General features: G+C 47.8%; 2 protein-coding genes across 3 annotated transcripts; one reads left to right on the top strand and one right to left on the bottom strand.

Annotated features, from left to right (window-relative positions):
- Positions 1-23: 23 nt before the first annotated feature.
- Positions 24-12,458, bottom strand: Cenpt (centromere protein T). 2 transcript variants are annotated; one of them, XM_038312726.1, is made up of 14 exons: positions 12,360-12,458; positions 6,638-6,882; positions 5,269-5,359; positions 5,063-5,150; positions 4,851-4,947; positions 4,612-4,748; positions 4,439-4,475; positions 4,108-4,256; positions 2,367-2,564; positions 2,063-2,215; positions 1,603-1,693; positions 678-821; positions 327-431; positions 24-246 (listed from the first exon to the last, which is right to left on the bottom strand). In XM_038312726.1, exons 2-14 carry the CDS (start codon positions 6,748-6,750, stop codon positions 123-125), a joined length of 1,527 nt encoding a protein of 508 aa, XP_038168654.1. In that variant the 5' UTR covers positions 6,751-6,882; positions 12,360-12,458; the 3' UTR covers positions 24-122. The 2 variants fall into 2 exon arrangements, with proteins under 2 accessions (XP_038168654.1, XP_038168655.1); XM_038312727.1 differs by having other exon boundaries at positions 678-818.
- A 6-nt stretch (positions 12,459-12,464) lies between these two features.
- Thap11 (THAP domain containing 11) lies at positions 12,465-14,312 on the top strand. Its single transcript, XM_038312728.1, has one exon. It carries the CDS (start codon positions 12,741-12,743, stop codon positions 13,647-13,649), a length of 909 nt encoding a protein of 302 aa, XP_038168656.1. The 5' UTR covers positions 12,465-12,740; the 3' UTR covers positions 13,650-14,312.
- Positions 14,313-14,887: the final 575 nt, after the last annotated feature.

Genomic DNA, 14,887 nt, shown 5'->3' with positions numbered 1-14,887 from the left:
AGCAGAACAACCCATTTGTGAGACTTTATTGGTGCTACAAGATGAGAGGGAGAACTTGATGATTGTGTGGGTCAGTCCAGGGTGTCTAAGGAAGGGAGAGGACAAACGTACAGACCTAGCCACTACTGGGCAGGGAAGACAGAATTGCCACTAAATGCACAGGGAATGAGCAGCTGTCGGTATTCCAGGGGCAGGTACCGCTCCACAAGCACATGCAGCGAGACTTGATCCGTGACTAGTCCCTGCCTGTATTGGAGGAAGCAAAGGCCAGGCAGAATCAGCACTAGCACTCCCGTGCTCGGCCTCCCTTTCATGCTCCCACTTACCTTCGCAGCAGCAGCTCCAGGTCCTCTAGCCTCACGGTCTTACGGCCGGCATGAGCAGAAAACACCTCCAGGTCATTGCAAAGGTGCTGGAAATACTTGTCTAGGCTGCCAAGGTTGGGACAGAGCAGACTGAACAGTCTAAGAAACGGAACCTCGGCCGGGCAATGGTGGCATATGCCTTTAATCCCAGCACTCGGGAGGCAGAGGCAGGCGGATCTCTGTGAGTTCAAGGCCAGCCTGGTCTACAAGAGCTAGTTCCAGGACAGGCTCCAAAGCTACAGAGAAACCCTGTCTCGAAACCCCCTCCCCCCCAAAAAAAGGCACCTCTATCCACTCATATGCTAGACTTACCATTTCTCCACTATCTCAAAAGCTGCCTTCTCCACAGGCCTCTTAGTATAGAAGCTGAAGAATTTCATATAGTGGCTCAGTCCAGCCTTATAGGGGTCTTGGTGGTGCCTGGGACCTGCAGTTCGGGTCCTCGATGGAAGCCTGCTGAGGACAAGAGCAGACAGAGGTGACTGACAAGTCCTGCTGGCTCTGCTGAAACTGGGACTATTGTTCATTAAGTAGATTGAACAAGAAACGCAACTATAGCCAGGCGGTGGTGGCACACGCCTTTAATTCCAGCATTTGGGAGGCAGAGGCAGGCGGTCTATAAAACTAGTTCCAGGACAGACACTAAAGCTACAAAGAGAAACCTGTCTCGAAAAACTTAAATCAATTATAAATAAATAAATAGAAATCCATCTATCAGCCAGGGGTGGGGGAGGCGATGGTGGCACACACCTTCAATCCCAGCATTTAGGAGTCAAAGTAAGACAAATCTCTGTGAATTCCAGACCAGCCTGGTCTACAGAGCAAGTTCCAGGGCAGCCAGGGCTACACAGAGAAACCCTGTCTTGAACAAAGAAAGAAAGAAACAAACAAAAGATCTGTTCTTTCCCTGTGACCTTTATCCTCCAGTCTAGCCCTAATATCCTAGGCTAGCTTCAACATACATGCAGGTGCCTGCTCAAGCTTTTTGAACCTCAGGTCTCAAATTGGATAGACCCCTCAACAATCCACTGCTAATCTCCTCCAGGAAGCCTTCTATGACTACATACTGATCTAGGAGCTTCTCCCTCACCCAGGTTCCTCCAAACTCCTGGAGACAGGCACCAGGACGACAGGTAGGTTATCACCACCAGGCTTGAGTTGCTGTGCTTGGTAAGCGTCTGCATATCTACAATGCCAACTTCAGGGCACCCCCTTCCCAACAACAGTGGTTTCTTACACTGCAACTCCAGATGGTGGGGGTGGCTCAAACTGATGTGGCTGCTCAGCCTGGAGTAAGTCATTGGTGCTGCAGGCTAACTCTGGACTTGCTGCAAAGAAAGAGTAGAGTCACAAGGTGTTCAGGCTCTACTGTCTGACATAGTTGTACAGGTCTAGTCTCCTTTTATTTTTTCCCTGAGGCAGGGTTTCTCTGGCCTAGAACTTACTCTGTAGACCAGGCTGGCCTCAAACTCAGAGATCCGCCTGCCTCTGCCTCCCAAGCACTAGGATTAAAGCTGTGCATCACCACTCGGCTTCCTTTTCTTATTCTTAAGGGCCTCATAGAGCTCTAGACAGTGATTGCCCCTTATACTCTCCATGGCCTCTGAAACTGCCAGTTCCCAGAAATAGCTCAGGCGAATCTTCTGTATGGTGGTGTCTAACAAGTTAATGACACTCATCTACCCTCGGCCTCTTACCTGACCTGCCAGGAGAATCCTCAACCCCTGAAGAGCCTTCTTGCTCCTTGGCCTCCACAGCCTCCTGGGATCCCACTGCTTCTCTTAGTTCTGGAAGCTGAGGCTGTGGTTCCGAGAAGGGTAAAGGAGTAGTACCCAAGCCAGTTCTGTTCACTGAGGGGAGAACAAGGCGAGGCAGCACCATAGCACTGACTTAGGATCTCCTGGCCCAGCCCTGACCCTGCTCTTGGGTGGAGGGGGAACTCCTAAGCTGACTCTCACCCAGGATGAGCTTGGCTCCAAGCCAGCTGCCCCTCATACTCACTGTGCTGCAGCCCAGTCCCAGCACTTTGTGTCCTGTGGTGCACAAGTCCTTCAGAACCTTCAACCCCAGAGGAAGAAGGGTTGGGCAGAGAACGATATGCACTAAGGGAGCCGCCAGCCGAGGGATGTGAGAAAGGCTGGGTGTCTTCCAATACTTCATCCATTGGCAGGGTAGCGACAGGGCTTCTATGGTTGTCACCTAGAGATCAAGAGCCAGATAAACTCTAGATTTTAGGCCCACCTAATACCTGGGGCAGTGAAATATAAGGGTCTTCTCTGCCTAAGTGACCTCCATAATGAGATAACCTACATTCAAAGTCTTTTCTCTTTCATTGCTCTCTTTGCTGCTACTCCTCGTCCTTCCTGACATTCCCAGGCCTCTCTTACTTGCTTCAGCCTCCAAAACCACTTACTCACACAGCCCAGCTGCCGAATTCTTCCTCTGCTAGGCACTTTCCTCAAACATTAGTGAAATTGTCTTCTGGAATCAGGATCCCAGGTTGGTGCTAACTGACCGTGAAACCTGTTTTTCTAACAAGGTCTAGCCACCAGAGTATAAACCCTTTCCCTCTACCCTCAGCCCGCAGTTCACAAACAAAAAGGAACAGACGACTCAGAGACACCAAGGCTAGGTGATTTTTTTTTTTTTTCTCAAGACAGGGTTTCTCTGTGTAGCCTTAGCTATCCTGGAGCACTCGCTCTATAGACCAGGCTGGCCTTGAACTCAGATCTGCCTACCTCTGTCTCCTGAGTGCTGGGAATAAAACTGTGTGCCACCATAGCCTAGCCTTCTTTTATTTGTTTGCTTTTTGAGACAGGGTCTCTCTCTCTCCATAGACCAGGTTTGCTTCGAAAGCATAGAGATCCACCTGCGTCTGCTTCCCAAGCTTGTGGGAGGCTCCCAAGCCTGGCTATGATGGCTAGTCTTGGTTATCAGCTTAACTACATCTGGAATTAACTAAAATGCAAATGACTGGGCACACCTGTGAGGTTTTTTTTTTTTTTTTTTTAAGATTTATTTATTTTTATGTATACAACATTCTGCCTCCATGTATGCCCACACGCCAGAGGAGGGCGCCAGATCTCAGTACAGATGGTTGTGAGCCACCATGTGGTTGCTGGGAATTGAACTCAGGACCTCTGGAAGAGCAGCCAGTGCTCTTAACCTCTGAGCCATCTCTCCAGCCCCGGTTTTTTTTTTTTTTTTTGACATGGAAAGACACACTTCTAATCCAGATCCTTGAAGTGGGAAGACCCACCTTTAATCTGGGCCATACCTTCTACTGGCAGCCTATATAAAGGGACATGGAGTAAGGAAGCTTACTCTCTTTGCCTATTCTTTCTGTGTCTCTGTCTTTGTCACACACACACACACACACACACACACACACACACAAAGTCCAATCCTTCACTGGCAATGGAGCCTACTTCCTTAAACTACTGGATTTTTGGACCTTCTATTAGTAAAAGCTACAGTCTGTAAGCCATTCTAATAAATCCCATATATAGTCATATTATATTCATTCTCTAAGTTCTGTTCTTCTAGAGAACCCTGACTAATACACTGAAGTGCCAGGTACACTTTGCAAAAAAAGCAGAAATTCCTCATAGATGCCTGGCCAGGCTCATACAGCGTTCCTGACCTCACCAAATGTGGAGCAACCCTGAACTCAGTAAAGCCTCCTGTCTGTCATAGAGTGCTAGCGTCTCTCTAAAGCTAGAAGAGGAAATCTCAACCTTACCTGGAAGAGCTGAGGTCAAGGAATTATTTTTGAGATCCTGCAAAAGAGCACCTACATCCACAGGTTGGCGTTTGGGACGTCTGCGAGCCAGACCAGGTCTCTTCACTGACTGTGGCTGAGGAGGCGGGACAAAGCTGAGGTTGAAGGAGCTGATAGGATGGAAACAGACACACAGGAAGCCTGAGACACCCTTTGCCAAAGGAGCTCATCTCTTAGGATGTGGCTCCCATGCTGTAAGGCTGAAACTAACAGTAAGTATATCGCAAGATCCCATGAGTCAACACCTCCCTCACATCTCTGCTCCATCAAACCCCAGAACAGGGAACAGTACCTGGTCAAGGATGAAACACCAGCATTCCCAGGTGGCTCTGTCAGCGCCCATCAGGACATTGTCAAAAGAACAATCCACAGTGAGTTACTCAGGCCCACGGAAGCTCTCACAGGTCTCTTCAACCTCCTCAGCAGAGGAGGGAAACACCAGCACAGGTGTGTCCTAGGACTCACCTGGAGCGAGAGGCAACCCCTGGTTCACTTCCTGCTGAAATACTGACAACCTCAGTCTTTGCTTCCTTTTGCTAGTGGCTCGAAGACCTGGAGCCAGGGTTGAGGGGGCTACCGGTTCAGGAAGTTGCAGCTCCAGGCTATAAGGATGGAGTTTATCTCAGACATGTCAGAAAGCCCAATTTTAGTTTCTGGGGACCCCAAAGAGGTGGCTCAACCTATGAGGCAATTTCACTGTGTACCTTCCCAGACTGCTTTCCCGTCTGGAGGATTCCACCATCTTTGGTACTTGTACTGGCTCCATCACTGAGTCCGGCATCATCATAGAAGATTCTGGGGCTGTAAAATACCAAGGAGAGGGTAGGGCTGAGAAAAAGGATAATGAAGCAGGATACCACAGGGCTGGCCACTGGGCTAGCACCTACCTTTAACAGGCAGGCTAACACCCACTTACCAGTTAGTAAGATGTTCTTCAGCAGAGTCCGGGGTGTCTGCTCCTCCAGGTGCCCGTGGGCTTGAACATGAGCCAATCCGCCAACTGACTATAGGTAAAAGACCACCAGTCTACATTTTTGCCTTGAGAACCCCTCAAGTTAGACTTCAAAACAAAAACAGACTTGACTTCAGTGCTCCATGAAGTCACTCATGGAGTGGGCTTACCCTAGTTCCATAGGAATGCCTCCTGACAGTTGCTTTTGTTCGGCTACCCTGCCTCTTGGAGGAAAGTGTTCGAAGCGGAGTTCTCTGTGCACTGTGTAAAAAAAAAAAAACTGGCTTTGAGAATTATGTGTGGGGAGTGGGAGTGAGGATCCAGAGAATGCAGATGCTACCCTTCACAGGGATTAGTCACACAGGGAACAACTTGGGAGAGTATCTCATTCCATTCTTTAAAGTAACAATCCAAGCAGGAAATTCAAATATTTTTACTTTTCAAGTTGTGGCCAAGGTGTGACATGAAGTTCCACATAAGTCACCCTAGCCCTGTTTCTCCAGTCCAGTGTGGCTCAGAACTCTATCGTGTTCCCCAGGTACAGCTCCCATCTCATTGCTCATAGGTGCAAAACATATCCATCTGAGGAGCTGCCCAGAATGCTCAATGAATAAATGCACTGCTTCCAAGTCTGACATCCTAATGTCACCCACATGGTGGAAGGTGAGAACTGACTCTGCAGGTTTCTGACACACTCACACGCACACACACAGTAAATAAATGTATAAATACATGCAGAATGAGGAAGCAGAAGAATGGCTCCTTTAAAGCTTGTTTGGGCTACAGTGGCTACACTTTCTTTCTTTCTTTTTTTTTTTTTTTGGTTTTTCAAGACAGGGTTTCTCAGTAGTTGTGGAGTCTGTCCTGGAACAGGCTGGCCTCAAACTCACAGAGATCCGCTTGCCTTGGCCACCCGAGTGCTGGGATTAAAGGTGTGCACAACCACAGCCCAGCTGGGCTACAATTGTCAAGGCAACTTTAAGAGACCCTGTCTCAAACAGCAGAAGGGTTGGAGATGTAGCTCTGTGGTAGGGTGCTTAACTAGCAGACATAAAGCCATGGATCAGACACTAGTACCATGGGGGGGGGGGGCACCTTATCACGAACGACTGTCCTCTCGAAAAGGACGACATCCTTCAGATTGACAGATGCCAACTTCAGTACCATCTGCTCACCACAAGCCTCAAGACACTCAGAAAAGTCTAGTAAGCATCCTTCCAGTTCCTGCCTGCTGACCTCCCCTGGGAGCCGCAGGGAGTAGGACTGTGTGTTGGGAAAGGCGAAGTCATCTTAAATTAGGGGTAGATGTCAGGACAACCTCGGTCTGGTTTGAGTGACACAGCCTAGAAAACAGAGCCTTATCCTTTGTGTCTAAAGATCCAGCACTGTTGGTCCTTGTGGTGCTCCACAACAGCTTAGCTGAGTCCGAATCCATTAGGATATAGTCAGAGCTCGGCAATTCCGACTCTACCGAGATTCAGTTTTTCTTTCCGGACAGGAAGGCACAGCCACCACTCCTCAGTCAACACTCTCACATACTTAGTCTGAGTACTCCGTCGTCGCCTTGGGGAGCGCGTATCCACTGTATCCAGCACGCGCCGCAGAATCGTGCGAGGTGTCTGACCGGAGTCCAGACTGTAGCGACCCGCCATGCTCAGGATCCGCCCCTCCTAACTGCTGTGGCTGCGGCCGAAGCTGCGTTCCCGCCGCCTCTTTCGAGTCAAGTCTCGCGATGCTGCCACATGGCCCCACGGGAACTGTAGTCCTACATCTGGTAGCCGGGTCTAAAGAGATTGTAAATTGGGTTTGGAGGCCATATCACATTAAACCTGGGCAAAAGCAGCCTGGTGTTGGTGGCGCGTGCCTTTAATCCCATCACTTAGGAGGCAGGGGCAGGTGGAGCTCTGCGGACCTCTGTGAATTCGAGGCCAGTCTGGTCTACACAAGCGAGTTAGTTACAGTACAGCTGAGGCTACACAGAGAGACCTTATGTCAAAAACAAGTAAGAAAAAAATTAAGGATGATAATTTTCTTAAAAAGGAACTGTGAGCCGGGCGGTGGTGGCGCACGCCTTTAATCCCAGCACTCGGGAGGCAGAGGCAGGCGGATCTCTGTGAGTTCGAGACCAGCCTGGTCTACAAGAGCTAGTTCCAGGACAGGCTCCAAAGCCACAGAGAAACCCTGTCTCGAAAAACCAAAAAAAAAAAAAAAAAAAAAAAAGGAACTGTGGCCTACTGGCTGCTCCTGAGTAGGACCTGGGTTCTGCTCCTTAGTACCCTTTTGGAGGCTTATAACTGCTGTAACACCAATGCCTCGGGTCTCTTCAGACACCAAGCAAGTAGTGTCAAACTCTCTGGGCAACCTTCTTACCTCTATCTCGTGAGCGCTCGGATTGCAGGTGGAGGCCACTATGCCAGACTTGAGTGATTTCACACATACACTTTGTTTTTGATACAAAATTATGTAGCCCAAGCTAATTTCGAAGTCCCCGTGTTATAGCCTAGGCTGACCTTGAACTGAACCTCCTTCCACTTCTTTGTGCTCGGATTACAGGAGTGCTCCATCATACCCAGTTTTAATCCTTTTTTAAAATTTGGATTAAAGGTTTTGTTTTTGTTTTGAGACAGGATTTCATGTAGCCCAGGCTGGCCCGATTTATCCTCTAGCTGAGGATGAACTTGAATTTCTGATTCCCTTACTTCCAACTCCACAGTGGTAACATTAGTGTTACACACCGTGCACCATCTGTACAGCACTAGCAATCTGTCTAGTTAGATCTGATCTTATCTAAATTTGCTAAGCCTTTATTAATCAATTTCCATGGTCACTATCAACTATTTGAATCTAATTCCTAAAAATTTATTTTAGCCAGGAAAGGTGGTACATGCCATTGATCCTAGCATTCTAGATGCAGAGGCAGGTGGATCCTGTGGAGTTTGAGGCTAGCCTGGTCCTCATAGAGAATTCCAGACCAGCCCTGGGCTACAGTATCAGACCCCATCTCAAAACGAACATACATTTAAACAGACTTTATATTTAGTCCATCCTTGTTTGTTTTTTACGTAGGTAGGTAGGGCTTGACTGGCCTGCAATTTACCATGTACACTAAGCAGGCTGTGAACTTGTTCCAAATGATGCTCCTTTTTGGCCTATTTAGAGCTGAGATTATAGATCTGGACCACCACTTTATTTTTCTGTTGAGGAATATTATTTTAAGGTGCATGATTTTTGCTTATGCTGCATTTATTTAACTCTGTGAAGATGTGATCCTTTGCCTGTATAGAAGACCTGATGGTTTAATAAAGAGCTGAACAGCCAATAGCGAGGCAGGAGAAGACAGGCAGGGATGGCAGGAGTGTACAGATAGGAGGAGAACTCTGGAAAGGAGGACATCAGGGACTAGCCATCCAGCCATCCACGGAGTAAAAGTAAGATTTATAGAAGTAAGAGAAAGATAAAAGCCCAGAGGTTTGAAAAGATGAACAGGAGAACTTAAGTATAGCTGGCAAGACTGGGTGGTGGTGGCACACACCTTTAATCCCAGCACTTCGGAGGCAGAGGCAGGCAGATCTCTGTGAGTTTGAGGCCAGCCTGGTCTACAGAGGGAGTTCCAGGACATGTTCCAAAGGTACAGAGAAACTCTATCTTGAAAAACCGAACCAAACCAAAAATTAAAGCTGGCAAGAAACAAGCCGAGCAAAGGCTGGACACTCATGACTAAGAATAAGCCTCCATGTGTAATTTATTTGGGAGTTGAATGGTGGGTCCCCCCAAAGCCAAAAGAGTAAAAAATATCACACTACATTTTTCTTTCTTTTCTTTTAAAAAAAAAATTTCCAGACAGGGTTTCTCTGTGTTGTCTTGGCTATTCTGAAACTCATTGTGTAGACCAGGCTAGCCTCCAACCCAGAGATCTGTCTGCCTCTGCCTTTTGAGTACTGGGATTAAAGGAATATACCATCAACACCCAGCTACTTTTTGCTCTTTTTAATTTTTCACTTTTATTTATTTTGTAAGTGTGTGAGTAGGTCTGTGTCACGGTGCACAAGTAGAAATCAGAGGACAAGTCAAGCAGGAGTCAGGCAGGAATCAGTTTTTTCCTTCTTCTCTGTGGGTTCCAGGGACTGAACTCGGGTATTCAGGCTTGGTAGCAAACACAATTACCTACTGGACCACCTTTCCAGTCCCAGGTTATTTTTAAACAATAACAACACTGGTTTGAAGTGAGGATGGGAGGATGGAACATAAAAGGTTCGCAAGGCTCAGCCTATCTATGTGGGTTCTTGGAGGCTCAAGGAAGGAGTTTAGACAGCATTCTAAATATTCTAACTAGAATAGGAAGTGGCTTTATTGGCATATGGTCTATCAGATTTTCTTTGGCAGCCCTAAGAACAGTTGTTGAGGAGGCAAGATTAGAAGCAGAGACATTAGATATTATTCTTGCTTTCCACTAGATGACAAGCTAAGGATGGGCAGGGTAGTGGGGGTAAAGAGAAATTATGTATTACATGAATGTCTTTGCTTCCTTGGTACCGGTAGTGAAGAGCAAACACAGGCCCTTTCCTATTCTACTCCAAAGTAATACTTTCAACTTACTAGTTACAATTTAAATGTATATAAGTATATATTAAAGGTTATTTTACTGAAGGTTTATTTGTACTGAAGGTAGAGTCTAATTCAGCATCTTCTTCAATGCTCTGTGAAATTGAATCAATGTACTCCTTCTTTACTCAGGTAAAAAGCCAAGCATGGGGGGCTGGAGAGATGGTTTAGCAGTTAAAAGCACTGACTGCTCTTTCAAAGGACCGGGGTTCAATTCCCAGCACATGGTGGGTTACAACTGTCTGTACCTTCCGTTCTAGGAGACACCCTCACACAGATATTCATGCAGGCAAACCACTAATGCACATAAAATGAAAATAAATAAATTATTCAGAAAAAAAACTAAGCGTAATGCCTATAATTCTAGGGCTTGGGAGATATAGACAGGTAGATACTTGCAGTTCACTGTCTGGCCAACCTTAAAAAGAAAAGGTGAAGGACTCAAAATTGACCTTGGGCCTCCACACACACTCATAGGCACACATATGAACATGCACAAACACAAATTATACCGTCTACACACACATATACACCACAGAAAAACATATATTTGTGTAAAATGTTTCTCATTACTTTGAATTCTAACTTAAAAAGCTAATAAATTTTAAAAATGTATATGACAATATTTATATAAACTATATATATACCATTTGTTTTGATGCAGAGTCTTTCTACATATACCAGCCTGGCCTTGAACTCTCAGAGATCAGTGTGCCTCTGCCTCCTGAGTGCTGGGATGAAAATTGTGAACCATTTTCACCACATTTGAGGATGGAGGGGTGGTGCACACCTTCAATCTCAGTACTTGGGACCCAGAGGTCTTCAGATCAAGGCCAGCCTGGTCTACAGAGTAAATTCCAGGACAGCCATAACTACACAAAGAAACTCTGTCTTAAAAAAAAAACCAAGAAAAACAAAACAAAACAAAACAAAAAAACCTTGTGAACCATCAAACTGAATGCTGGTAGCACACCATCCCAACACTTGGAAGGCAGAATCAAGCCGCTCTCAAGGACAGCCAGGGCTGCACAGATAAAAAGCTTTGAGAAAGAAAGGAAAAGAAAGAAAATGTGAACAATCACACCAGGCTATGTTTACACCATTGTATAAATGATTCGCTGGAATGAATACACACCTTTTTGGTGGTGGTGGTTGTTTTTCGAGCAGGTTTTCTCTATAGTTTTGGAACCTGTCCTGGAATTGTTTTGTTTTGATGCAGGGTCTTTCTATGTAGATCAGGGTGGCCTTAAAGTCACTCTGCATCCAGAGTGCAGAGATTAAAGGCATGTGCCACCACTGCCCATCAAAGAGAATACACATCTTTCATCCTATTGTATCCATAGTGGGTAATACATGGATATGAAGAGATTCCAGCTGAGGCCCCAGTTGTTTAGGCCAGGAAAACAGGCTTTCCTCTTATTTACTAGTGAGGAAAACCTACACAAATAACCAAGGATCTCTCAAAATGCAATGGTAATTGGGCTTTTGTCCTGTGTTTGTTTTTGTTTGTGGGGCCTCCTTTGTGGTTTTCTTAACTCTTTCAGCTCTGTTTTATTTATTTCCAGAGAGGGTATCTCTAACTTGCCCAGGCTGTCCTTGAACTTGGTCTGGTTTCACTGTCCAGGTTAACCATGTTCCAAGTTTGTAGCACCCAGCGGGTAGGCTTTTTCCACCCTCAAAGACTGTTGCTGGGCGGAAGACCACCCTACAATCTTGTTATAAAATGTAAATTGTTTCCATCCAAAACACTTTAAATGAAACATATTTGCCTGTAAATGAAATCCCAAATTCTCTATCAATGCTTTGTTCGTAATCAGACTGACTGCTCTTTCCAGGCACTTAAACGGCAGGGCTATGTTCTTCCTGTTTCAGCACCCAACAGTTCCCAAGGTGAGGGGGTTGGGAGATGAAGCGCTGATACTACTCATTTATAATGTTTGTTTTTTATTACATAGGTTCTGTGGATGTCCTCTTTGTCCGGCTGATTCCTTTGTGGCATTTATTCTTTTTTTTTTTTTTTTTGGCTTTTTTTAAAAATTTTTTTTCTTTTTTTTAATTTTTTTTTTCATGGTTTATTTTTTTATATTTAAAAATTGTGGCGTTTATTCTTGCCATCTATTAGCGCATATTTATCCATTCTAGTCAGTCAGTCCCTAGGAGAGAGAGGGCCGGGTGGACCTGACTGCTCAAAATTACCTTCAGTGTGTTAAGGGACCTGGTTTAGGTCAATGAGTACAAGTAGGAGGTAGCTGAGAGTCGGAAGAGTGCCCCCAAGTGAGAAAGTGACTCCAGAAGGCCTTCTGGCCTGACTCGGGTTCTCTCTAGGTTAAGGAATGCCCTCCGCTCCAAGGAACTGGGGGTTGGGGAACTTCCAGAGCCGGCTGCCGAATCTCCTTCAAATCCTGGTCTGCAGAAACTCCGCCTCTCCCTTAAGCGGCGCTGCAGCCCTCAGCAGCAGCCGCAGCGCTTTCTGAGGCAGCATGGAACTTGTAGTCTTTGTGTGCTTTTACCCAGAGCGCTTGCGCTGAGGCGCGAGCCTCTCTCCCCCCCCCCCCCCCCCCCCCCGTACCATCAGGATTCTGGGTCCTTGTGAGGGGTAGCCCATGCAACAACGTTCCATTCGAATAGATTTCCCCCCTCCTCCTAGGATGAGCCTCACCTGGAAAATAATTGGATCTCAACAGGGGTCGGGTAGCCCGGGAAAGCCGCCGGAATAAGCTCGCCCCCGTCCCGGAAGTGAGCGGCTTCTGGCGCGGTGCATTGTGGGGGGCGTAGTCCTCCTTTCCAGGCAGTCCTTCGCGGCGTCCCCCGGGCCGACTCCGGAGCGCAGGCGGGCGGCCGGGTGGGTAGCGCGGCGCGGGCGGTCCGCAAGCATATTCTAGGCACGGGGCCCCCGCCCGGGACAACTTGCGTCGGGCGGCAATAGTGAGAGGCCTCTGAGGGCCTCGCGCGGCGCCGCCCGTCGAGGAGCTGAGGCGGGGGCCAGACCCGGCCGTCGAAGAGCGCAAGAGGCCGGTGGGCCGGGCCGCGCGTCGCAGCCATGCCTGGCTTTACGTGCTGCGTACCGGGCTGCTACAACAACTCACACCGGGACAAGGCGCTGCACTTCTACACGTTTCCCAAGGACGCTGAGCTGCGGCGCCTCTGGCTCAAGAACGTGTCCCGTGCCGGCGTCAGTGGGTGCTTCTCCACCTTCCAGCCCACCACGGGCCACCGTCTCTGCAGCGTTCACTTCCAGGGCGGCCGCAAGACCTACACAGTGCGTGTTCCCACCATCTTCCCGCTGCGAGGCGTCAATGAGCGCAAAGTAGCGCGGAGACCTGCGGGAGCTGCGGCAGCTCGCCGTAGGCAGCAACAGCAGCAGCAGCAGCAACAACAACAACAGCAGCAGCAACAGCAGCAGCCGTCTCCGTCCTCTACTGCCCAGACCACGCAGTTGCAGCCGAACCTGGTGTCTGCCTCTGCGGCCGTGCTTCTTACTCTCCAGGCCGCTGTAGACAGCAGCCAGGCTCCGGGATCCGTGGCTCCGGCGTCCACCGCTCCCTCGGGAGATGATGTGAAGCCCATCGACCTTACGGTGCAAGTGGAATTTGCAGCTGCGGAAGGCGCAGCCGCTGCCGCCGCGGCATCGGAGCTAGAGGCTGCTACAGCTGGGCTGGAGGCCGCTGAGTGCGCTCTGGGCCCTCAGCTGGTGGTGGTAGGAGAAGAGGGCTTCCCTGATACTGGCTCCGACCACTCGTACTCCCTGTCGTCAGGTACCACGGAGGAGGAGCTCCTGCGCAAGCTGAATGAGCAGCGGGACATCTTGGCCCTGATGGAAGTGAAGATGAAAGAGATGAAGGGTAGCATTCGCCATCTGCGTCTTACCGAGGCCAAGCTCCGTGAAGAACTTCGGGAGAAGGATCGCCTGCTTGCCATGGCTGTCATCCGTAAGAAGCACGGAATGTGAATGGTTCTCCTCCGCAACCTTCAGAATTCGTGACTCCTTTCAGCCCAAGGAATCAATCCTCAGGCGGATGTTGAACTCCCCAATATTCTGGTTGACAGTGCTGAGGTTTAGGGCAGCGGAACTCCTGTTGGTCATCTGGCACCCTCATTTGTTTCCTCCCGAAGTAGGAGTTGGGGACTTTAGAATCTGGTGACACCAGCAATTATGACTTTGTTTCTGACTCCCCAGTTTATGTTGCAGATTCTGGTTAAACAAAGGTTTCAGAACTATTGAACTTGAAACTTATTCTGGAGGGATGCAGGTGGGACTCTTAAGGACTCTAAGGTTGGAGAAAACCACATCTTAAGGTTGGCCAGCAGTTAGAGACAGCTTTGCTGTGCGTAGTGATAAGAGATCTCGGTAACATCATTTCCCCTTTTCATGCTTACCTGTGACTCTGATGGGGACTAGTTGGTCTGTGCCTCTGCCTTTTAGGACCTCTCTACCCAGAAGGTCTTTTATGAGAGGGCTCTGGGTGACTTGCTGATGGAGATCCAGCTTACCAGGGACTTAGGTTTATCTCGTTATGTTTGCTACTGGTTACAAATTCTATTTTCTGTACAATTAGACTAAAGTTTTCACTGTGTTTGTTTGGCAAAACAAATTAAAAAAGTAAGGTTTTTATTTGGGTTTCGACATTTTATTTTTATTAAACCTAAGTGTCCTTATAATTGGTTTATATTTGAAAGAACTAGCTAGCCCTGAAAATAGAGATGATTATTATTATTGGTTTTTTGAAACGGTTTCCCTGTAGCTTTGGAGCCTGTCCTGGGACTCTCTCTTGTAGACCACGCTGGCCTTGAACTCACCTCGATCCACCTGCCTCTGCCTCGTGAGTGCTGGGATTAAAAGCATGTGCCACCGCTGCCCAGTGAAAATAGAAATGTTTTAAAGGACTGTACCTGGTTTCTCAAAGCAACAATTCACAGAATTTCCTTGCTCAAGTCACTCCATAGTGTTTGGAAGCTGGGTGAAAAGGTCTTGGTTTGTCCATGATTTTCTCCCTGGATCTTTGTATGTATATACATGTGTATAGTTTGGGTGCCTGAGGTTTCTGGGCTGTCTTTCCTCAGGTGCTATCTAGCTTTTTTTTTCTTTTAAGACAGGCCTTCTGGCCTTCTGGAGGTTGGGGATTTAGCTTAGCGATTGAGTACTTGCCTATCAGCTCTTGGGGTGGGAGGTGGAGGGAGAGAGAAAGA

Source organism: Arvicola amphibius, chromosome 15, assembly GCF_903992535.2.
Source record: "Arvicola amphibius chromosome 15, mArvAmp1.2, whole genome shotgun sequence".
Taxonomy (NCBI): Eukaryota; Metazoa; Chordata; class Mammalia; order Rodentia; family Cricetidae; genus Arvicola; species Arvicola amphibius.
Note: the sequence above shows the minus strand (reverse complement) of the source record. Positions and strands in the feature narration are given on the sequence as shown.

Coding starts and splice junctions, on each gene's coding strand:
- Thap11 (XM_038312728.1), top strand. CDS start 12,741: ATGCCTGGCTTTACGTGCTGCGTACCGGGCTGCTACAACAACTCACAC.
- Cenpt (XM_038312726.1), bottom strand. CDS start 6,750: ATGGCGGGTCGCTACAGTCTGGACTCCGGTCAGACACCTCGCACGATT. Junction 5,360..6,637: donor CGACGGAGTACTCAGACTAA/GTATGTGAGAGT, acceptor TTTTTTACACAG/TGCACAGAGAACTCCGCTTC. Junction 822..1,602: donor CCACCATCTGGAGTTGCAGT/GTAAGAAACCAC, acceptor TCTTGTCCTCAG/CAGGCTTCCATCGAGGACCC.